Raw genomic sequence first — 25,554 nt, forward strand, 5'->3', positions numbered from 1 at the left:
GGGTGATCTGAGTGACTTGTGCTATATAACACTCAATACAGAGCCCTGCTTCCTTAGACGCTCCCTTTGGTGGGCTGAAGCTGTATGCACCCCAGAAAAACACGTTCTCAGACTTAATCCATTCCTGTGGGTGTGAACCCGTTGTAAGTATGAGGTTGCTTCAGTTAAGGTGTGGCCCAGGGTAGGTCTTAATCCTATTATCGGAGTCCCTTTTAAGCAGAGTGGAGAGAAGGCCATGGGAAGCAAGAAGCTGAAATTCAGTAGAACCCAGAAGCGAACAGAGAGGCCAGGAGAGGCCGCCATGTGCATCGCCATGTGACAGAGGAGCCCAGGACATGGATCGCTGGCAGCCAGCCTCAGAACATCAGTCTTCGGGAAGACAGCATCGTCTTGATGACACCTTGATTTGGACTTTCTTTTAGCCTCAAAACTGTGAGCTAATAAATTCCCACCGTTTAACCTGAACCATCGGATAGTATTTGCTTGAGCAGCCCAGGAAATTAAAACAGATCGATAGTTAGGTAGAGATAGAGCTTTGAATTAGGCGAGTTAGATTTTAAGTTTGAGTCTGGGTGGAAGTCAGGTGCAATTCAATGGGAAACTGAGGCCATAATGCATGAGAAGAGTGTGTGACTCCCAGGGTCCCAGAGGACGGGGGAGCCTGCGGGATCAATGGGAAGCACCATTGGCTCATGTGGCTCAATTAGCTGGCGGGGAGCACACAGCAGAGCAAGAGGGATCTGTGGGCTTGTGCCTTTAATGGGTTCCAGGGTTGGAACAGGGCTAACAGACTCCTTAATCCAAGGGAGTCAAGGGTTGGTTAGTTTAAAGCGAACATGCCCCAAGAGAAAGGGTCTGGGGGTCTGAGGGTGGTGGAGATGGTGAGCCTATCATTTGGGACAGGCTGTGGGTTTGGGGTGAGCTGTGTGGGTGGTGTGGCAGTGACCACAGATGCAGCTTTGAGTTCTGGGGTAGTTTATGCCCCAGGGCAGGAAAACTGCTTATTAACCAGGCCAAAGGTCAGTGGTGAGGAGAGTGACTCAGCCAAAGTAAGCTGGATGCAGATGCAGCACACAAAAAATATTAAGAGAAAGAGAGAGGGATACAGGGGAAAGAGAAAGAGAGAGAGGTAGATAATATCTTGCTGCTTTGGGGAGGGGTGTGAGGAAATGGGTACTCTTATTCTCTGCTGGTAGGAGAATAAAATGAGAAAACACTTTTGGAAAATGTGGGTATACTTTCATAATATACCACTTCTAAATATATCTCCTACAGAAATATCAATAAAGAATGTTCACTACAGCAACCTTCCCAATAGTGAAAAACTAGAACCTAAATGTCCATCAATTAAAGAAATTAATGGTTAAAGAAATGATGATCCCATAACCCTTTGCAGGCATTAAAATAATGGGATAGACCTAGATGTACTGACATAGAAAGATGGGCCTGATGTTCAAAAGAAAAATAATTCGATGTACGAACATTCTGCATAGGGTTATCCCCATTTTTAGGGGCCTCAGGTACATGGAAATAGATGAATCAAAATCTGTGGCCATGACCATACTCATCCCTGGTTGATTTTGTATAAACTGTGTGTACATGTAGATAGATATAGATAGAAGTTTGTATATACATAGAAAAATATTTGAAAGAACATAAGCCAAAATCCTAACAGTGGTCACCTCAGAGAAATGAGAATATAAGGAAGGAATTTAACTTTCTGTTTTAACTAATGGAGAACATACACCTTCCCCGTGATTCTGAATTGCCAGCCATGTTCCTCCAGCACACTTAGAATCACTGCTGCAGATTTTATTGTGTGTACCCCTCCAGTGAGGTTGGAGCAGGGCTAACAGACTCCTTAGTACAAGAGGTCTCACCTCTTCCCTGGACCCCAGTGTCCGGTCAGAACAGCTTGGCCACCTACCAGTGGGCAACCTCTCTGTGCCTCGCCTTCACCTGTGAGATGGAGCAATAAGCTACCTGCTCCAGCGCTGGCTGAGGGTGCAGTGGGCTAAATGGTACAGCACTAAGGCAGTGCCTGCACATGGTTAGTGCCAGGTGTGCTGGTTTGAATGTATTATGTCCCCCAGAAAAAGCCATGTTCTTTGACGCAATCTTGTGTGGCAGACATATTAGCGGGGATTAAGTTGGAACATTTGGATTAGGTTGTTTGCATGGAAATGTGCCCCACCCAACTGTAGGTGATAACTCTGATGAGACAATTTCCATGGAGGCATGGCCCCACCCATTCAGGGTGGGCCTTGATCAGTGGAGCCACATAAATGAGCTGACAAACAGAAGGAACTCAGTGTAGCTGTGAGTGACATTTTGAAGAGGTGCTACAGCCAAGAGGGACACTTTGAAGAAAGCACAGGTGCTGCAGATGAGAGACAGTTTGAAGATGGCCATTGAAAGCAGACTCTTGCTCCAGAGAAGCTGAAAGAGGACAAATATCCAAGTGCAATTAAGAGCGACATTTTTGAGGAACTGCAGCCTAGAGAGGAACATCCTGGGAGAAAGCCATTTTGAAACCAGAACTTTGAAGCAGACGCCAGCCACGTGCCTTCCCAGCTAACAGGGGTTTTCCAGACACCGTTGGCCATCCTCCAGTGAAGGTACCCAAATGCTGATGTGTTACCTCAGCAATTTATGGCCTTAAGATTGTAACTGTGTAACCAAATAAACCCCCTTTATAAAAGCCAATCCATTTCTGATGTTTTGCATTCTGGCAGCATTAGCAAACTAGAACACCAGGTTAAGTGTGGTCATCGTCGTCATCATCACTGTCATCAGCAGCAGCAGTAGCATTGTTGTTATCATCATCATTGTTATTTTCGTCATCATTATCATCATCATGTCTTCATTGTCATCATCAATATCATTCTCATCATTGTCGTCATCATCACCATTACCATCAGATTGTCATTGTCATCATTATCATCATCGTCATTGCTATCATTGTCATCATCTCACCGTCATCGTCATCATCACTGTCATCACAGTCATCATCGTGATCGTCATTGTCATCGTAGTCATCATCATTATAATCATCGTCATTGTCATTATCATTGGCATCATCATTGTCATCGTCATTATCGTCATCGTCATTGTCATCATCATTGTCATTATCATCATCACCATCACCATCGTCATCATCATTGTCATCACATCATCATCAATGTCATCATCGTCAGCAGCATCCTTACTTATGGTCACCATCCTTGCTGTCCTCATCACCATTGTCATCATCATCATCGTCACTACCACTAGATCAGGAACAGGACGTACAAGGCACCAGTCAAGCATTCAGTGCAAATCCAAAACGGCAGTAGACATGACCACCTGCTTCGAAAATTCACACTGTGTGTAAGGTGGGATGTGCGGTTGAGTCCCTGTGCCTTCTCTTTCTATGCATACTCTCACCATAGCTCCATGAGTGCTTCTTGCCACTGAGTCACCACCTATGCTTGCTTGTTTGCAATTTATAAACTTAGCTTCAGGAAGTTGCAATAATGAAGTAGAATTGAATCTGGCTAGGGAAAAAAATCACCTTACACATGTTGCTACTTTGTTACAAACTCAGAATTTCACAAGGAAATTGTCTTTCTGATACTTTGGAAACCTAGCTTGATGTAACAGATATGATGCAGGTTTTTTTTTCCTTTTTTATCACAATGGCACTTCATTTCTAGTATTCTCTATTTGAGAATGAAAAAGTCTCTTAATAACAACTTTCAAATATTCTGTACTCAAAACTAAGGTTTTAAAATGGAATAAGCTTTTCACTGGGATGCAAGGGAGCATGGCAGGGGAGACGGGGGCTGGGCCCCAGGTGTGACTCTCCATGGGGCTGCACCTGCCTTAAGCCTGGATCCCTCCCAGATCCCTTCTCTGCCACGTGCTCATCTTTGCCAGGGGCACCAAGTTTCCAGCTCCCGTCTCCCTAGCACCTCACACACTGTCCGTGGGTGCACAGTTAATGAATGGGCAATGAATGTGTGGAAGAATGGAAAACGATTTGCACGAATCAACGTGTGGCGAATAAGGGAAACTAAACATTGAGGTGGCGCCTTCCAAAGTCACCTTCCGCCTTGAAACACAAAGCCACGTAACCATTCTAGAACAGCATGAGCACGACTCCCCTGCAACTCTTCTAGAGTAGAATTCCCATCGTCTCCCAAAAGGGGGTTCCTAATGGGAGCTTGACGTGCCTAACGTGTTATCCGGTCAAAAAAGCCTCCTGGAAAGTAACTGCTTCTTGGGACCCATCTTTAATAAATCAAAGCCTCGAGCAGACTGGGTTGGCCTCGGAAGCAGCAGTGAAGTAGCAAGATGAATGGAGAATGGTTTGGGGATGTTGCAAAGGGGCCTTCGGACTCACTGGGAGGCCTGTGATGGGGGAAATGACAGCTCTTTTTTCAGGGTGCACAGACTCCCCAATACAGAACGTTCTCGCTTCCACTGTGGGAGTGGTCTGATCTCACCTCCACGGGCACATCCAGCTTAGGCAGAGCCCCTGCCGCCTGCTCTCTCTGGACTGGAGGGAGGCCCGTGAAACCAAATAACTTCTGTGTTTTGCTCGCTCATCCTTCGGAAGTCTCGGCATTCATTCTCCCCTCCAGTCTACATACATAACTCCCCGTGACAATAATGGGATGTGCATTGGCACCGAGGGGGGCATAGAATTTTTATCTCTGTAAAAATGGTACTAGCGTGGTACAAGTAAAGTTTTTGTTTTTTTCCCAAGGCTTTAACTTGGGGCAATATATTGTACATGCGGCTGTGTGTTTTTTTCTCCTTTTTAATTTTAAAGTGAGATTGTGAACATATTTTATGCAGGTTAATATATCCTTTTCGTGTAAAATTTAACTGAAACCAGTTCTAGCACATTAACGATACCGAGAGATCCTCCCGCTTATTATCAACATCCTTCAAGAAACCTGAAATGCACGTCCTCTGGAAATAATTTTGCTGGGATTTGGGTTATTATGAAAATCCTCTTGGAATTCTATCGCTGGTGTCTAACATGCCTAGGAGCCCTTCTCCGCCCCGGCAGCGCCTTCTCGATGGTGACAAGAGGGGCTGTGGAAGGGGCTGAATTCCCAACATCGGGAAAACGTTGCACAGGGCACGGTGTATCGTCCTAGTGTACTGAGTCCATGGGTTTGAACAGAGGGGTGGAAAGGCAGGTCCCCTGTGAACCAGGGTGGAAAGAACAGTCTCTTCCATCTGTTTTCAGGGCTCTGATCCTCAAGTATCCATAAGAGAAGGTGGAATTATGTCAACTTGCTTGAAACTTGAGGCCCACCCAGGCAAGCACTCTCTACCTGTGAGGGGTCTGAGGATATGAGCTGATATGGGAATGAAACACTTAGGAACAAAGGAGCGTCACCATACCCTTGAGAAGCAGATTTGGATGTTTAATTTTCTCTGTTAATAAATTAGGAAAGCCACCATTCTCCTGTGGAGCTGAACTCTTACCAAAACGCAGGTGGATTCCTTGAGAAACTGGGTAGTGGTGACTCTGTCTGTGGAATGGCACTGAAGCAACCACACGTAGCTACCGGGTTTGATAAGCTACTCTGTGTGGCATTTCCCATACTTTACTACTCATCCGAATCATCCAGGGGTCTTGTGAAATTGCAGATTTGAATGCAGCAGGTGCAGGGTAGGGCCTGAGAGTCTGCTTTGCTAACAAGCTTCCAGGTGATGTCATTGCCACTGGTCCATGGACCACATCTGGAGTAGCAGTAACTTGAGCTCCAACCCCAGATCCCTGCATTCATTTGTTTATTCACTCAACAAACGTTGACTGAGTCGGCACATTGCCTATCCCAGGTCCTATGGGGAAGACAGGTCCTGGATGACTTGAAATCCAGTTTGTACTACCTGCACTAACATTTCTAGGCAATATGAATTTTCTAGTATTAAAATTGTAGAATTTGCTTTGTCAAAAAGAACCATGTGTTTCTAATGCAGGAGACAGGCAGGTCAGGCAAGTAAATGTGGCTTCAGTGTTGGATGGAAGCACTAGAACATTGGCACGGCCAGGGGCTGTGGGATATTGGAGGAGGAACCTCAAATCAGACAGGGAAGGAGATGGTGGTTGAAGGAACCAGCTGCAGCAGCCATGTAGGAGAAAAGGGCCACACTCGGGGCTGCTGAGAGGAACAGAGATGTCACCAGTGGATGGGGGAATGAGGGAGAAGAATGCACGAGATTTCTGGATGGGAACACCATTGCCTGGGACGGGAATATCCCGTGCACAGGGTCAGCAGCAGTGATTCTGAGCTCCACGTGGGCCCTCCAGGGAGATGTCCCAAAGCTGGCCAAGACCCTGTTTGGGAATCAACGGGTTGCACCTGTGAGAGTGTTGGCTCTTCCAGGGAACGTGCTCAAGGACCCCAGACAAAGCCAACATACAGGGCAGTGAAGGGAGAGACGTCAGTGAGCAGCCTGAGGAGGAGAAGCAGCCAGAAGGAAAAGCAGCTGGCCAGAGTGACAGAAGACGATGTACCATCACGTCCCAGAAAGAGGGCCTGTCAACCGCATGAGTGCCACGGAGGGGCAGGACAACCTTGATGGAAAGCACATGGAGAGTCCCTGAGGTCATGGACATGAAGGGGCATAGATTGGACTTTGGGAGAACTTAGCCTGGGGCTGAAAGGGCTGCAGGGGCAGGAGGTTCAGAAAGAAGGTAAAGGGTGAGACACACCTCGGAGTTGAGGAGCAGCTGTGCAGAGGCCGAGGTGGGGAGGAGCAGGTGCCCAGGCAGAGAGCCAGGCAAGAGGATGGTGGTCGCAGCGGAATGGGGAGTACTGGGTGGGGTGGGGGTGAGCGGGGTGGGTGCGGGGGGACAGCAGCCAGATCCCCAAGGTAGGGGGAAGCAGCCAATGATGGAAGTGATACTTCATCCTGGAGGCAAGGGGTGGGAGCATTAGAATATTTGAAGCAGGGAAGTTACATGACTGGAGTTGTGTTCTAGAAAAATCCCCAGGAGGCAATGCAGAGAATAGATACAAGAGCCCCACTGGGAAACTCGTGTTAATTAAGCCCTCGACATTCCCACATTTTCTAAGTCTTCAGCCTCTTGCTCACAAGAGATAACTTTCTTCTTGGAAGACAGGGCTGCCTGACTCTTCCAACTGTCCTAGCTCTGTGTCCTGGTGACTTAATTGAACAGAGTGAGAAATCATCAAAGGAGACTGAATGAATGACACTCGGCCGAGGAGGGCGTTTATTCCGATGGGGCCTGGGTGGGGGCATCAAAGTTTGTAGCCCTAAGGAGTGCAGGCTGCTCCTTTCCAGCTAAGTTTGGGGTGCTGGCCCCTTCCTACGCACCTCTGCGCACAGTCGTGCTTCCTGTTTCGATTTTCCTTGAAACACTGAGGCTTTGCTTCCACATCACAGAAACTGCTTGTTTTCTCTTCCCCCACCCGGTCTCTAAATCAATAACTGACCTAATGCACTAAAAATAAATCAAATGAGTTTCTGGCTTTCTCGGGTTCTTCTACCACCAGGAAGCCATGCAGCTTTTTCTGGAAGTATGTGAATTAGCCCGATGGGCTCCAAAGCTTGCTGCAGGGCTGGTGAGCCAGGGGTAAGAGATCAGGGTCCCCCATTCTCCCCAATTTAAAGGAAAATGGCACCTGCCTCTGTTGGAGGGAGCCTTTGCAGGCTTTGTGAAGGTGTTCCCTCGTCCCGCAAAAGATTAAGAACCACTGATAATATTGGAATAATGACCAACTGTAAACATATAATGTTATGGAGACAAACTCTTCACATTCTTAGATGGTCAGAAAGAGTTGCGTGAATAACGTGGGCTCCCTCCCTGAGCAACAGAACTTGGAGAGCAGGTGGCTGTGGATAACGGCTTTGTTATAAAAGGGGAGCGGCAGTTTTGGTACCTCGATTTTACCATGTCTAAAATGCCTTTCTCGCCTCTTTTTTCTTCCTGTGTCCTATCACTTTTTAAACCTTACTACTACAAAATGTGATGTCATTTTGGAAAAATGAGTAAAGCTCCCCCAGTGTTAGTGCCTTGAGGGTGAAGGCACAGATGCCTGCTTTTCACTTTTGCCTGGAGAATTAGCAAACATTTGCCCCAGGAGTTGACAGGGGCATCTGGGATGAGTGAGCTGGAGCCTTCAGGCACCAAGCAGAGAATCTGGTACATAGCAGGTGCTCAATAAACGGAGGTTCTTCCTGCCAGCCTACTTCCCGTCCTCCTGTCCCTTCCTGTCCAGTGGATCTATGGTAGGCCTATGTCAGCACCAATCCGGAAAGGGGCTGGGGGCTCTGCTGGCCCAGGACCACCTCCAGAAGCACCGCCTTATGGTGATGGTGACACAGTGGAACAATTCCGGAATTAAAAGTGTACACCACTTATTCAGGAAAAAACATAATCAAAGTAAACTGGAGTCTATGGTCAACAGTAACATTGTAATATACCTCCATTAAATGTAACAAAGGCAATATGCCAACGCTAAATGTATATGAGAGGGGGATATAGGGGAGTAATATGGGATTCTTGGTAGTGGTTTTATTTGCTGTCCTTAGTATTATATTGTATTGTATGACGTGTTATTTTTCTTTTTATCATTTTTCCTTACTGCTAAAAAAAAAAAACAACAATTTTTCTTGTAGTAATCAGTATGTTCAAGTGCTGATTGTGGTGATAAATGTACAACTTTATGATGATACCATGAACAACTGATTGTACACTGTGGATAAATGTACAGTATGTGAATATAACTCCATAAAATTGTAGGAAAATATATATATAGGAGTAAAAGTGTTGGAGAAAACATGGTGAGAGGGATGATGCCTCACCAATATGGACCAACTACAATGTGTAAACTCAGAATTGAATCTCAGAACATAGCCTAACGTGGACGCAATAATTGTAATAGTCCCTAGATTGTAAGCTCTTACAGCAGTTAACTCTATCCCTGAATTGTAAGGCCTATCTCTAAACTTTGAGATGCTGATCCCCTAGCGTATAACCTGATTGGTCTCTGGAACAATGCATATCTCTGAGACACCTGAAACTCAGAGCTAGAGCTCGGCAGATATGAATGTCAGTATTAGTGCATACAGCCACTGTCAAAAAAAAAAAAAAAAAAAAAAGCTGAAAAAGAGCCCAGACTTCAATTAGTGATATGAATGAAGCAGGTCTGGTTAAGACCAGGGCAAGCCAGGCCAAAGGGTAAAGGTTGAAACTGATTGTGTTTTAAAACTTCAACTTCCATATGAGACCAAGGGAATAGATAACTATTTGGTACAGGATCTAAATTTTCTAAATGGTACAACTCTACAGTCGATTTGTTCAAACACCACAATTGCATGGAACTTTGAATAGGAAATGAGATACGGTAGGTTAGTATAGGCTGGAGTGAAATAGTGACACATCCTAGAGTAATTTGGGCAGATAATAAAAATTATATTTACAGCCTCCCCCTCCCCAGCCCCGAGGATCTGGGGGAAGGTGCGGATGTGTTGGACATCCTCACCTGGACTGGTGTTGATGTTGTCACAAACATTGGGGCTGGCGGTTTGATGTGCTGAGCCCTCGAGCATGGGTCTTGCCCTTATGAAGCTCATTACCACAAAGGAGAGTCTAAAGTTGTATGTAATGGTGCCTAAGAGTCTCCCCCTGAGTACCTCTTTGTTGCTCAGATGTGGCCCTCTCTCCCTCTAACTGAGCCATCTCGACAGGTGAACTCGCTGCCCTCCCCTCTACGTGGGACCCGACTCCCAGGGGTGTAAATCTCCCTGGCAACGCAGAGTATGACTCCCGGGGATGAATGTGGACCCGGCATCGTGGGACTGAGAGTATCTTCTTGACCAAAAAGGGGATGCAAAATGAGACAAAATAGTTTCAGTGGCTGAGAGATTCCAAATGGAGTCGAGAGGTCACTCTGGTGGACATTCTTATGCACTATATAGATAACACCTCTTAGGCTTTAATGTATTGGAATAGCTAGAAGTAAATACCTGAAACTACCAAACTCCAACCCAGCAGTCTGGACTCCTGAAGACAATTATATAATAATGTAGATTACAAGGGGTGACAGTGTGATTGTGAAGACCTTGTGGATCACACCCCCTTTATCTAGTGTATGGATGAGTGGAGGAATGGGGATAAAAACTAAAGGACAAATGGGGTGGGATGGGGGGATGATTTGGGTGTTCTTTTTTCACTTTTATTTTTTATTCTTGTTCTGGTTCTTTCTGATGTAAGGAAAATGTTCAGAGATAGATTGTGGTGATGCACGCATAACTGTTATCATACTGTGGACAGTGGATTGTATATCATGGATGATTGTATGGTGTGTGAATGTATTTCAATAAAACTGAATTTAATAAAAAAAAAAAAGTGTACACCACTACCAGGCCCTAAGTAAAAGATGCCTCCAAGTTATTTTTTAAATTACCCACCAAGGTCTGTGTCAACTAGTAGCTATTGACTTTAGTCTCAGCTACCATCAAGAATTATTGATCTGAGAGATAAATATTGACCCAGTCGGAACCAAGGTCAGTGCTGGCCTACTGGAGAAATAAATCTTACTATCCCCCCAAACCTGCAGATGCCGGGCCTGATATTTTTGACTTTGAACCGATGATCAGACAGAGGTCCAGATGGGATCAGCTCTCTCCTTCATTGTGCTTTGGTGTAAACTGGTTTCCAAATTGACCTGTTTCTGGGGAAGCTACCATATATAATTTTTTTAAATCTCTCCATATTATAAATGATCAAGGGACAATTGGCATTTAAAGAAATGTTACTAGGAATATTTCCACAACACAAAGAATCATTTTTGAAATGCATATAACCACCCGTTTCCTTTCTGTGAAAATTGAGAATTTCCTATGCTGAGTCTCAATCCTGAGGGATGTGCCAGCTAAAACAAACACACAAACAAAACAAATCAACAACAAAAACTTGCTGTTGGGACCAGAGTTGTTTTTGAAATGTCTGTTGAATCCAGTCTGTTCATATGTGGCCCCAAACTGCTTAAGACAGCATTTTGTGCCCAATAAGTGTGCATCTGATTTTTGTTTAATGAATAAATGAAAGGGGAGGACATCAGGCTGTGGACTAAAGAAAGCTGTTTATTTGGGCCTGATAACACTACAGAAAGGCAGCCCGCTGTCTTCACAGGAGACTGAGCACGGCCCCCAGTGGGTGTAAGAGCCCAATCACTGTTCCTACACTGACCACCAGTGTGTCCTCATAAGTGATACTGGGAGAAATAATCTTACTGTGAACATTAAATATGATGACATGTAGATCCTTGGGATATATCAATCAAACTTCAATAAATTACTGTTTCTGTTATTAACAGAGGGTGAGAGATCAGGCCAGATACAGTACATCCTGAGCAACTTAGCGAGGACATAAGGTTGGGAAATTGATGAAGTGTCGTCATTCTTGAGGCTGCTGATAACTATCAGAATTAAGAATAAACATCTAAAAAATACACGCGTGCACACAGACATAGAGTGGTGCACATGGTGAAGAGGGGCACTGGTTTCGCCAACTCAGCTCAAGGAGACTGATTCTCATGGGTGGGAACGAGGATGTTCCAAGGCCCAGGGAGGCTGGCAGTTTCGGGAAGGTGGTTCATCCTTTACGTTTAATTGAGTTTCCAAAAGCTCATTGGAAGACCCAAGGTCTATTCAAATCTGCAAAAAATTCTGCTGCTGCATTTGCAAACAGGACTGGGATAGTCAACAGAACAGGATCAATGTGGAGTTTTTGGATGATTTGAACCAAGTGGAACCACACTCTATGAAAAACCCACTGGAACCCCCAATTCACTGCAGGAGAAAGAAAGACAATCTTTGCAAAAGAGGTGAACCAGGCTCTCCAGTGGAACAGTGGAAAACCCAGGCACAGAGCAGCAAGACCGGGGGGAGTCTGGGTGGGTCAGGGCAGGACTCCAGGACCAGGCACAGGGGCAGCCAGCCACAGCCCCCGTCTTCAGGAGGCTTTGAATTTCAGGTCAACCTTATGGACCCAGGTTCCAGTCCTGATGGTGACCTGTACCAGTTCCATGACCTCAGACGGGTCACCTAATGTCACCACTTGCTGCCTCTCAGCTCTCTCTCAGGCTCGCTGTGCACATCTGTAAAGGTGGAGTCTGAGAGCCCATCCCACAGAGCAGGTGTGCAGAGCCATCAACAACCCCCCACCATGCCAGGCACCATCCTGGGTGCAGAGAGTATGCAGAGATGATGGCAGAGGCCAAAGCCAGTGAGGGCCTTGCTTTCCAGGCCTTTGCCTTCTGGGAGGAGACACACACACAGTAGATAAATGTCAAACATGCCAGGGAGGGAATGGGATGGGGATTATCACCAGAGGGTGAGTGGTGCTTTATAGGCAGATAAGGTGGGCTCCTCCGTTGGGGTGATGTGTGAGCAGAAACTGTAGGGGTTGAGGGTTAAGCCACAGGGATATCCTGGGAAAGACTTTCCAGGCAGAGGGGATGGTGAGGGCAGAGGCCTTGGCACAGGAGCATACTCAGGGTGTTGAAGGAGCAGCAAAATGGCCCACGTGGCTGGAGGGGAGCGAGGGTGAGGATGGTGGTAGAAATTATATCAAAGAGGTCATGAAGGCTGGATCCTAGGGGCTGAGTTGTCCAATACGGCAGCCACTAGCCCAGGGATGGTTTCTAAGCATTCAAAATGTGGCTCTGCATTGCAATGCAAGTATAAAATATATACTGGATTTTAACAACTTCAGACAACAAAATGAAAGTAAACTATTTCATTAATTTTTATATTGATTATATATTTAAATGATAGTATTGTTGATATATTGGGCTATGTAAACCATATTATTAAAATTGGTTTCACCTCTTTTGTTGCTCAGATGTGGTCTCTCTCTCTCTAAGCCAATTCTGAAAATTAACTCACTACCTTCCCTGCTACATGGGACATGACTCCCAGGGGGTAGTATCCCTGGCAATGTGGGACATGACTTCCATGGATGAGCCTGGCTCTGGCATCATGGGATTGACAATGCCTTCTTGATCAAAAGGAGGAAAAGAGATGTAACAAAATAAGGTTTCAGTGACTAAGAGATTTCAAATAGAGTCAAGAAATCATTCTGGAGGTTATTCTTATTCAAGCTTCAGCCAGATATTACAAAGTGCCATGGTATGTCAAGCCCCAACCAACAAATAGTGCTCCTGAAAACCCTAAGGAAAACCCTGGGTTCTATCTAAGACTCTATAAAAGTTCTACTTGTTAAGTTTATTTTCCAGAAACTTAAAACCTCCAGGTTGTTCCTATGCCAGATAAGCCCTGAAACTTAGAGGTATGAGTCTCTCCCAGAACATCAACCAGTTGCATCCCCTTACTCCATAGGGTTCACACCCCTTTTCAACATGAAGAAGTTAGGATGGTCATTGCCCAAATATCCCTGAAGATTGACAAAGTGATCAAATGAGAAGGAAGAGTTCTAATAGAGAAGTTAGGATTTAACAAATGATTATGACTCATTATATAGATGAATCATTATATAGATCCTTCTTTTTAGTTTCTAATATATTAGAATAGCCAGAAGGAAATACCTGAAATTGTGGAACTATACCCCATACTATACTTTGAAATTTTCTCTATAACTACCTGTTTAACTGTATCTTGAAATGTACCACTTTTCTGTGTATACGTTATATTTCACAATAAAAAAATGTTTTAAAAAATTGATTCCACCTGTTTCTTTTTACTTTGTTAATGTGGCTTCTAGCAAATTTAAATGGCACACGTGGCTCTCATGGCACACAGCATCACAGGTCACAATGAGGAGTTTGGCAATTATGTCAGGAAGTAAAGGACAAGTGCACATTAAGTGCTTTGTGTATTTCTCAGCACATAGTGGAAAAAGGTGATGAATCTAGAATTCCATGCACAGACAAACTGCTCAACTGCAAAGGCAAATAAGGATATTTGGGGGAAGATATAGGATTCAAGAAAGGGTAATAAAAACCCAAACTAGTAAAACTTATAGATAAATTGAAATAATTATTTAGCATATAGTGAAATTTAACGAAATAAGCAAGTAATCATTTTTGAAATACGAGACATAAAATAAAATTTTAAAAGCCTGACAAACAGATTAAATTGGGTCTGTTCCTAAATTCCAAATGGATCAGAAAAACACATGCAAAATAATTAAATCACACAGAAACTTAATTTTAACCATCTTGAGAGGTATGTAGTGATATTCATCATGATTTTATCTTGCATTTCCAGGATTCCAATGAGTTTAAGTACATATTCATGTGCTTATTGGTTATTTGTATAACCTCCTGTCTGAAGTGCTTGTTAGACTAATGTCCATTTTGTGCGGTGTTGTCATTTTATTTCTTACTGATTTCAAAGTGTTCTTTATACATTCTAGATACAAATCCTGTGCCAGAGATAGGCATGACAGGGAGGTTCTCCAAATCTGTGGCTTGCCTTTTCATTCTTTTATTGGTAGCTTTTCATAAACAGAAGTTCTGAATTTTAACATAACCCAAATTTTTAACTTTTTCTATTATAGTTGGTGCTTCGTGTCTCTTGTTTAAAAAAATTTTGCCTACCCCGATGTTTTGAAGATATTATCTTCAAGAAGCTTTATTGTTTTATCTTTCATATGTAAGTCTATAATCCATCTCTAATTTTTGTGTTTGGTATGAAGTAGGGATTGTGATCATTTCTGCATGTGGATATCCAATTGACCCATCACCATACAAAGACATGATAATCTTCATGCACTACAATGTCACTTTTTTCATAAATCAAGTGACAGTGTGTATGCAGATCTCTTATAGGGCTCCCTATTCTAGTTTTTTGTTTTGTTTTGTTTTGTTTTGGTCTATTTATCTATCCTCATGCCAGTACCATATTGTATGTATTAATTACATCTCAATAATTGGTATGAAAATCCTCCACATTGCTCTTTTCCTTCAAGATCATTTAGGCTCTTTGCAGTACACATGCATTTCAAAATATGACGGCCAGTTTGCTCGATTGCCCTCACTCTCCCTCCCGCTCTCTCCCTCTGTCTCTCACTCACACACCAGCTGAACAATATGAGTAACAATAAAAATAGCAAAATGACTGGATTGTAACTCAAAAAGTTAAATACATATCCATCCATCCTGATATAAAGAAATGAATAGATAAATAAATGGGGGGGGGAAGGGCAGCTCTTCCTTACAGAAGAATTCCAATTAATAACCACAAAAGGAATGGGGGAGACAGAAAATCACCACTAGAACATCACAGTAATAATTGCTGTGGGCAAGAACCACTGCTGGAGGCTAAAAGAGTGGGCAAAAGCTTAAGAAGGAAGAGGAGAGCTGCACAGCCTGAAGGTAGCTCCCCTAAATGATGCATTAATGACTGTGGTGGTTTGAACATACGTCCACAATGCTTTGCTATTCCTCCTTTCAGGAGATGGAGCTCGTGCTGGTTTGAATCTATCATGTACCCCGGAAAAGCCATGTTCTTTCAGTTCACTCTTGTCGGGGCAGAACTATTATGGGTGAGACCTTTTGATTAGGTTGTTTCCATGGAGATATGACCCCACCCATTCAAGGTGGGTCTTAATCCCCTTGCTGGAGTCCTCTATGAGAGTATACAAGGCAGAGACATTTTGGAGAGAGCTCAGAAGCTGAGAGAGAAGCCCAGAGACATTTTGGAGAAAGCCACTGAAACCAGAAGCTAAACCCAGGAAAAAAGGATGAGCAGACTCTGGCCACGTGCCTTCCCATGTGACAGGGGAACCCCAGATGCTACTGGCCTTTCTTCAGAGAAGGTATCATCCATTTGATGCCTTAACTGGGAAATTTTCATGGCCTTACAACTGTAAATTTGTGAACTAATAAGACTCGATTGTAAAAGCCATTCCATTTCTGGTACATTGCATTTTAGCAGCTTTAGCAAACAGTAACAGAGCTCAATTCCCCTCCCCTTGAGTGTGAGCTGGACTCGGTAACCTGCTTCTAACTGAGTGTGGAAAGGGAAACACAGTGACTTTACAGTGCAGTTAGCCAACTTAACCAAGTGGCCACAGTTAACAAGACATTTTGACATCAATACCCCCGTTGTGACTTAGTGAGAAGGGGGTGGTCGCCTCTGGGCTATTCTTCCCCCACATCCATAGCTTTCTAATCATGAAAAATGCAAGACACACCCAAATTAAGAGACATTCTACAAAACACCCGAGCACTCTCCTCCAAAGTATTAAGACCACAAAAGACAAGGAACGACTGGGGAGAAGCCACAGATCGGAGGAGAGTACAGAGACACAGCCACTACATGCAGTGTGGGTCCTGAATTGGATCCTGGAGCTGAGAACGGACCCTAGACCCTTCCTCTGCAGGGAAATCTGGGTAAAGTCAGGAGTGCAGTTGATGGTAAAGGACTGATGGTCATTTCTGAGTTTCACAAATGCGCTATGGTTATGTAAGACATTAACATTGGGGGCGGGGGGTGAAGGGTCTGTGGAAGCTTAATGTACCAACTGTACAACTCTTCCATTAATCTAAAATGATTTCAAAATATAAAAGCTAAAGAATATTTTCCAGAAGGCTTTCTGCAGTCTCATATGGTTATTGGGTAAATTTACACAAGCAGGTTCACTTTCTATTTTATGTATTTTTGAGTATTGCTTTTTTTTTGTCCTTTTAAAATGTGCCATTGATAAAAATAATTTTTAGAAAGTAATCCCATTGGATTTAAAAAAAAAAAATGCTACGATGGGAATGGAGTACAGAGAAAAGCTGGCTCCAAAGCTGACCCAAGAAGAGAGAACTCCTTAGCTTTGGGGTAAAAGTTCCAAGAACTTCCATCTTGCTTTGAGTCAACAAAGGTATTCCTTGGACCCAAAATGTGTCAGAGGATTGACAGGACAATGACAGTAAGGCACACGGCCACTCACCAGCGTGACTTTCCTCTGCGGTTTCAGCAGCTTCGGTTTGTGGAACGCGGTGGCTATTGGAGCTGTGGAGGAATGTCAAGTCTTTAGCTTGCAAGACTCTCTCAGGGCAGTCGGCCAGCACACGTCACGAGCAGGACAGGTATACTCTGGAGATGTGCAGACCCCTTTCTGCCCCCATGGAAGGGCTCCAGTTTCCAGCCTGGGTAGCATCGGGGCCCCTGGGTGGGGACAGTCCTCACCTAGTCTTTAGACTTGTCACCATCACCCATCAGCAGCCAACTCTGCATAAAACACTGCCAGGCCCAAAGAGGTCTGGAGAGCAGGGGAGAGCCAGGTGGCACGGGGAACGGCTCTTCCCTGAGGGGATACCTCCTACCTGCCCACGATCACAAATAGCAGGGACGGTCTTTTTGTCCCCATGTAACAGGAGGAAACTGAAACTTTTGTCCCAAGGTCATATAATAACATTTAGATGAATTATGACTTCAACTTGGCCTTGAAATGCTGGCTGACCTGGCCAGGCTCCACAGTTTCATCTTTTTTAAGATCTGCTCTGGATCGAGACAAGATAGCAGGGCAGCACGTTGCTGGGAGCAGGCACCTGACTCCCTTCCTCCCCAGATCTACAAGTTCCTACCTCCCCCACCAAGCCCAAGCCTTCCAGCCCCTGCTCTCCACTCAGCATGCATTCAGCTTTCGCCACAGGCACGAAGGGTTCCTAAAGGACATCCTGTGAAGCTGCAATTCAGGGAAGAAATTTATCTTGTCTTGTTATTAAATTGTTCACCCGGGAAATCTTTGTACACCCAGCCATATTTCACATTCTGTGAAGCGTGAACTTCTCCTCCATCGGCTGCAGTTATTTTAGGAACTATCTATGGCTAAGTCTTAGCTCCCCTAAGAGTTATACCGTTCCATCCCCCAGAAGCACCCATCTTCCTCTCCTCTGTGGCTGTAAATGATAACTGGAATCCCCGAGCAGCCCTCCTTGTGTCTCCAGAACAAATGAGAAGTAAATCACATACCTGATTTGCAGCTTTGCAAAATCAAAGCACTACCTTCTTTCCCTCGAATGGACCAAGAGATGTTGGCAACCCCCTACCAACCTCCCCACACACACTCTGCCATGCATTGAGTGTTTTAATAGCTCAAAGGAAAACACAATGAGGAGTCAGTCTGAGTTTTGGTTTTTTCTCTGCCAGGTCACGCTGGGCCTGTGGACCACCCCACCATCCCCCCACTGTCCCAGGGACTGGGCTGTAGGGCTGAGCTGATCAAGCACCAGCTCAGAATCCAGGTGGGGCTCTCCAAACCACACAACCACGGAATGTCACGCCCTCCATCTGCCTATTTCCCTTGTCCCAATCCCAGGTCAAGCCCCAAACTGGCACCTGGATCAGTTATGGTGGTTCCCACGTGAGAAACTGCAGACACGCCCCCTCACCTTTGGCAGGGACTGCGGGGGGAACATCAGCCTTCTCCTTCCGCCGCTTGCCCTTCTTGGGCTGCAGTGGGGCCAAGCTGGTCACGCTGGTGACAGTCTCCCCTGAGCTGTGGCAGAAAAAGGTGAAGACAAAAGCAGGGTTGATCCAAAGGGGAAAGGGATGGAAACCAATCACTTGGAGTGCTCCCTATGTGTTGCTGTGAGGCAGGGCTATCCTCCAGCTGCACTGGAGTCGCTCTGTGCTTATGTCCGATGATGCCTGGAGATCTAGTACTGACCCTCGGCCCAGTGAGGGACAGAGAGATGAGCGAGCTATCTTGGTGGTTCATAATCCAAACACAGCATGTGTTTTGTGACACTGAGAAACGACCCTGGGGAGCTGCTCCTGGAAGTCTCTCAGGCCCCCCATGATTGACCGTGCCTCCTTCCCCTGCTGAATCACATCCTGCATTATTTCCATTCCAGCCTATGTGAGGTCACCCCAAGGAGTCTTGTGAGGCTTTTCAATGATCGCATCCCTTATAATCAATCCAGTATCAGACTCTTCATATGTGTTATCCATGCTAACCCAAAGTGATGGGGATTATAAGCCTTAGATTAAAGGTTAGAAAATCAGAGCGTAAAGATGCTAAATGATTTGCTCTAAGGGATGCTGTTCATAAGCAGCAAACACGAATGATGCAAACACAGACAGGTGGGACGGAGCCCACTCTCTTTCTTGAGTGGCCATTGATCTCACTTCAAATGCATCCTGTTGGCTCAAACAACCCAGGGAAGACCCCTCAGGGGCCTTTTGAGTCCCTTGCCCTCAGGCCTGGGTTCCAGCCAAGAAAAGTTACCAAGAGAGTTTATCTCCCTAACACAAAAAGAATTTCTAGAAATCAATAATAATAAGAGCAACTGCCCAATATCAAAATGAATAAAGGGTATAAACAGACAGTCCACAGAAACATAAAGACTCCCACATACATAAATATGCTAAAGAAGAGTACGAGTAAAAATGTACTGCATTTCTTTTTTTCACGTATTAAAATGGCAAAAGTCTAGTGCAATGCAAAGCACTCTTGGCAAGGGTGTGAGAAATCAGGCAGCCTGAAGTACGGCTGGTAGGAGTATAAACCCTTCATGCTGGATAATAATTTGGCAATATCTGTCAAATCACAGGGGTATATACCAGTTGGCCTGCCAGTTTTGCTTTGGGGAATTTATTCAATGGATATCCATGTATGTATATGAAAGAACATATGTATAATTTAGTCATGACAGCACTGTTTGGCTAGCAATAGACTAAAAACAACCCAAATGTCCACCAGCAGGGAACTGGTTAAGTACATTATGGTGTATCCAATAATGGGATACTCTGTATCTGTAAAAGGGCATGAAGAAGCTATTTATGTGCTGATAGGGTAAGAAGCATCATTAAATGAAAAGCTAGGTGTTGGACAATATGTACAATAGGCCACTTTTTATATAAAAATTGGGAAAGTGCATTGGTATTTGCTTGTACATGCATAAAGCAACTTCAGAAGAATTCACAAGAATTTAAAAATAGTGATTACTTAGAATGTGGGCACAGAAGAACTAAATGGATAGGAGATATGAAACGGATGGAAAAGTATATATATATATGAAATTAAACCATGTGATTGTGTAATCTTTGAAAAACAGTAAATTAAACACACATAAATAGATACATGTATTTTTTTAAGTAGGTTATGCTAGAGATTTAAAAATAAATAATGAAAGCTAAATCATGTATTACGGGAAAAATTCCAAAAATGCAATTTCCAGGGAGATTCCCCCAAAATAGCTTATTTTTATTGAAAATAGAAATTCTAAGTGTACTCCAAGCTTCAGAGTACAGGGTCAATTTGTGTAAATTCACAAATAGCCAAAAGGAATGTGAGTTTACAAAATTTTGGCCACTAATTGTAAACCAGGGATCAGAAATTCTCAGAAATGCTGAAATACACAACCACATGTACAGCTTCATTTTATAGCTTTGTAAACTCTTGAAATGTTTATTTTTTCTTTCATGATAAAATAATGCATGCTCCTGTTTTAAAATGGAAATTCAGGCACAGAGATGCAAGAAAATTAGGGTTGATACAGTTCTAGAACTAAAAAAAACCTCCATAAATATTTCCAGTCTTTTTGCTTTTCCTGGGTTTTTTACTCTTTGTTTTTTTGCCATACTTTATACACCACTTTGAAACCTTCTTTTTACATAATCTATAATTTTTCACATTGTTACACCCTAAACTTCTCCTGGTGAGAAGATATGTCACAGTTTACTTAAATCATTCACTGACCCTTAAAGATCTAATATGTTTTGTGCTTTTGACATAAAAATAACACTGTTATAAATTGTGCATAACAGTTTTTCATTCCTGGACTTTTTCCTTTGGCCTTTGATGGGATCAGAGAGGGGCACCATTTATGAAGGTTGTTTAAAACCTACTGTCAAATTGATTTCCAGCAACTTAGAATTATTTTATATTCACACTATCAACACCAAGTTTATCAATTAAAAAGATACTCAGTTGACAGAGATCTAAGATGGCAGCAAAGAGAGGAGTGGAAGCTAGTTAGTCGCCCTGGAACAACTAATAAACAACCAGAAATAACTAGTAAATAATCCAGAATAACTGTGGGGGGACAAATGTGACTGTCCACTCATCATACACCAACCTGAATCAGGAGGAATGCTCAAGATCACAGCATAAAATCTGTAAGTGAAAGCTGAGGATCCAAGCAGGGAGCCTCCTCCCCCACAGCCCAAGCTGCAAAGCCTGGTGGTGCTAGAGAGCAGCTCTCTCTGAGCAAGTGAATACAGCTCAGCTGAGCTCCAACTGGGTTTTAATCAACAAACGTGGACTGCTTGATACAAGCTATGAATCCCCAACAAGCAGACAGAGGCTTTGGGTGACAACTGACCTTGGAGAGCCAGAGGGTGGCCACAGACTGGCCCTGAAGGGGGCTTTCTGTCCCTGTTTCGGCTCAGTGGAGAAAGCCCCAGCCATTTTCAGTTCCCAGCACTCTGATCCAGACAAGGGTGGAGATAGCAAGTCAGAGAGAGACCATTGTAATGCTAATGACCTCCCCCCTAGAGGGTCTATCTTCGCTAAGAGGAAAGATGTGGGGCCCAGCTCTACTACCTGCCTTCCATTCAGAACTAGACCCCAGAGCCTGGGGGAAAACAGCCACGGGGCACACCTCCTTACACCAGTCTGGAGCTACAGGCTGACAGGCGCCACCGGCTGGGCAGAAAAGCACACTGACCCAAGGCTTCACAGGGTGTATCAATTTTCTAAGACACACCCTCAGGGAAACTGGATACTGAATATTTCTTCCTTCTGGGACCAGAGCCTGCTTTGGTCTGGGAAAACCTGATTGGGGTAACCAAGGAAACCATGCCTAGACAACAGAAAACTACAACCTACACTAAGAAAAACAAAGTTATGGTCCAGCCAAAGGAACAAACTTATACTTCAATGGAGATACAGGAATTTAAAAAACTAATATTAAGTCAATTCAAAAAATTTAGGGAAGATATGGCAAAAGAGATGAACCATATAATGAAAACACTGGGCGTACATAAGGCAGAAATTGAAAGTTCGAAAAACCAACTGGCAGAATATATGGAAATGAAAGGCACAACACAAGAGATGAAAGACACAATGGAAACATACAACAGCAGATCTCAAGAGGCAGAAGAAAACACCCAGGAACTGGAGAACAAAACACCTGAAAGCCTACACACAAATGAACAGACAGAGAAAAGAACGGAAAAATATAAGCAACATCTCCAGGAACTTAAACAAAACACAAAGCAGGAAAGTACATGTCATTGGTGTCCCAGAAGGAGAAGAGGAGGGAAAAGGGGCAGAAGCAATAATAGAGGAAATAATCAATGAAAATTTCCCATCTCTAATGAAAGACAAAAAATTACAGATCCAAGAAGTGCAGCATACCCCAAACAGAATAGATCTAAATAGGCCTACACCGAGACACTTAATAATCAGATTATCAAACGTCAAAGATAAAGAGAGAATACTGAAACCAGCAATAGAAAAGCGATCTATCACACACAAAGGAAGCTGGATAAGACTATATGTGGATTTCTCAATAGAAACCATGGAGGCAAGAAGGAAGTGGGGTGATATATTTAAGATACTGAAAGAAAAACCACCAACCAAGAATCCTATATCCAGCAAAACTGTCTTTCAAATATGAGGCATAGCTTAAAATATTCTCAGACAAATAGACAATGACAGAGTTTGTGAACAATATACCTGCTCTACAGGAAACACTAATGGAAGCACTGCAGACAGAAAGGAAAAGACAGGAGTTAGAGGTTTGGAACACAATTTTGGGAGATAGTAGCACAGCAATGTAAGTACACTGAGCAAAGAAGACTGTGAGTATGGCTGAAAGTGGAAGGTTGGAAGCATGTGGGACACCAGAACAAAAGACAAAGGATAAAGACTGGGACTGTGTAACTCAGGGAAACCTAGGGTGCTCAATGATTGTAATAAAAGGTACAAATATGTTTTTACATGAGGTAGAACAAATGAATGTCAACATTGCAAGGTGTTAAAAATAGGGTGGGATTGGGGGGAAAATACAATGAATGCAAACTAGAGACTATAATTAATGTAAACATTTTATTATGCTTCCTTTAATTTAAGAAAGGCAATATACCAAAGCTAAAGGCATATTGGCGGGGGAGGGTAGGGGAAGGGTATGGGACTCGCATTGGTGATGTTGTCTGACTTTATTCTACTTTAGTTTAACGCGGTCTCTCCTTTTGTTGCTTTCTAGCTGTCATGGTTTTTTGTGTTCTTTTTCCCTCTCTCTTTCTCTTTTCTTTTTCTTTTGTCTCTCTGCCTTCGCCTTCTTTGGCTCTTCCTCCTCCTTTGTGGAAGAAATGGAGATGTCCTTATATAGAGAGTGGCAATGGTGCTGAATACATGAATACATGACCATACAGGGAACCAACGATTATTTACTTAGGATGGAATGTACGGTGTGTGAACAAAACCATCTTAAAAAAACAAATGGGTTGATGAAGAAACCTTGAGGGCACTATATTGAGTGAAATAAAACAGACACATAAAGGCAAATATTGCAGGGTCTCACTGATATGGACTAATTATAATATGTAAACTCATAGACATGAAATATAAGTTACCAGGATAGAGAATGAGGCTAAACAATGGGGGCGGTTGCTTATTATGAGCAGAACGTTCAACTAGGGTGAACTTAAACATTTGGAAATGGACAGGGGTGATCGTAGCATGTTGTGAGAATAACTAACAGTGCTGAAAGGTGTATGAAGGTGGTGGAAAGGGGAAGCTCAGAGCCATATATGTCAGCAGAAGGAAAGCTGGGATTTAAAAGACAGGAATGTATAAAACAGTGAATGTTGTGGTGGACAATGTCTGTGATTAACTATACAAATATTAGAAATCTCTTTCATGAACTAGAACAAATGTATGACAGTATAACTAGAAGTTAATAATAGAAAGACATACAGTTAAAAAATATATACCTATTACAAACTATATACTACAGTTAGTAGTATTTCAACATTCTTTCATCAGCAGTAACAAATGTACTATACCAAAACTATGAATCAGTAATGGAGGGGGGTGGTGGTTAGGGGTATGGGAGGATTTGAGTTTCCTTTTTTTTTTATCTTTATTTCTGTTCTGGAGTAACGAAAATGTTCTAAAAATTGGAAACTAATTAATTGTGGCGATGGATGCACAGCTGTATGATGGTACCATGGGCAATGGATTGTACACTTTGGATCTTTGGATAGTTGTATGGAATGTGAACAACCTCAACAAAAAAGAATATATATATATATGAAGATAGTCAATGAAGAAAACTGTGACTCCTATTTTACTTGCATTTCTCTGATTGCTACAGAGGATGACCTTTTCCCTGTATGTCTGATTGTGTTTCCTCATTTACGAATGATCTGTGGACATCTTCTACTATTATTCATTAAGGCCTTGAGTTTCTCTTACAGAATTGCATGAACCTTTTAGATAATAAAGATATCAGACTGATATTTATTGCAAATATTTCTCCCAATTTTCTTTGAATTTTGGCTTTTTGTTATGAAAAGTCATTTTTTTTTTGTTTGATCGATTTTGCTAAAATCTTTCGATATTTTCCTTTCTTCTATTGCCTCAGAGCTTGCATAGTCCTCACACCCCACAGAACCAGGTAATGTTCCCACTTCTTCTCCTTCTTGGACTGAAGTTTTAACTCTTTAATAGAAAATGAGAGGTTTTGTAGCATTTTTCTGTAGTCTTATGCCATCATGCTCAGTAGTCTGAAAAAGACTTGCTTTGTCATCACTGTTTGCCACCAAACCAATAACTCTGAACTAAACTAAATTTATTTCTAATCCAACTTCAGTATTATGATATCATATAGACAATGAGTCACCATAATGGCATATGACAAACCATTTTTCTCTCTCGCATCTTCCACTGAGCCAGCAGGACTGGTGAGAATGTTTGACTATGGAAGTCTACCTTTGGTTCACTAACAAGAAGAGTTTTTCTGCAACTCGGTTTGAAATGGGGCTGTATTTTGTCTCTCGCACAATGAACCAGGCAAAACCAAGAAAGGTGGAAAAACAGGCCTGGAAACTCCTGGAAACTAGAGTAATTTGTGTGCTGGAGAGGTGGCCCTTTCTCTGGCTCCAAACAAGGCACAGCAGGAGGGACATCCGTGGTCCTTTGTGGTGAGATGTACAAGGTTCTGGCTTGGCTGTCTTTCCAGCGAACGGTCTCCTCATCCCACACCTTTACTCCATGGCCCCTTGTGGCCCGATTAGTGAATAAAGCACCAGAAAAAGGGCAGAAGGCGTGAATGACAGCTAGTTCCACTCTGACCAGACACATGACCTTGGGCAAGCAGCATACTTCCCTGGGCCTCCCAGCCCCCAATCTAAAATGGGGAGACTTGCGCTTGCTTTCATCTCACAGTGTTATCACCAGGGTCTGATGAGACAGTGCAGCCTAAATCAGATTGGGCATTAGGTGGCTAAATAGCACTGACCCCGAGGTCCTGCCTGTGGGTGCCACATGGTATTTCATGGTGCCCACATTCAGTCCTGCTGGAAGGAGTGCAAATATCACATTAA

General features: G+C 43.4%; 1 protein-coding gene across 1 annotated transcript in view; it reads right to left on the reverse strand.

Annotated features, from left to right (window-relative positions):
• Positions 1-25,554, reverse strand: part of VSTM4 (V-set and transmembrane domain containing 4) — a 100,422-nt gene that overhangs the window by 13,887 nt on the left and 60,981 nt on the right. The window contains exons 6-7 of the mRNA XM_037805163.1: positions 18,387-18,493; positions 16,943-17,004 (exon numbers count right to left, since the gene is read on the reverse strand). Coding sequence (XP_037661091.1) covers positions 16,943-17,004; positions 18,387-18,493 — 169 coding nt within the window. The remainder of the gene's footprint in view (positions 1-16,942; positions 17,005-18,386; positions 18,494-25,554) is intronic.

Source organism: Choloepus didactylus, chromosome 15 (assembly GCF_015220235.1).
Source record: "Choloepus didactylus isolate mChoDid1 chromosome 15, mChoDid1.pri, whole genome shotgun sequence".
Classification (NCBI taxonomy): domain Eukaryota; kingdom Metazoa; phylum Chordata; class Mammalia; order Pilosa; family Megalonychidae; genus Choloepus; species Choloepus didactylus.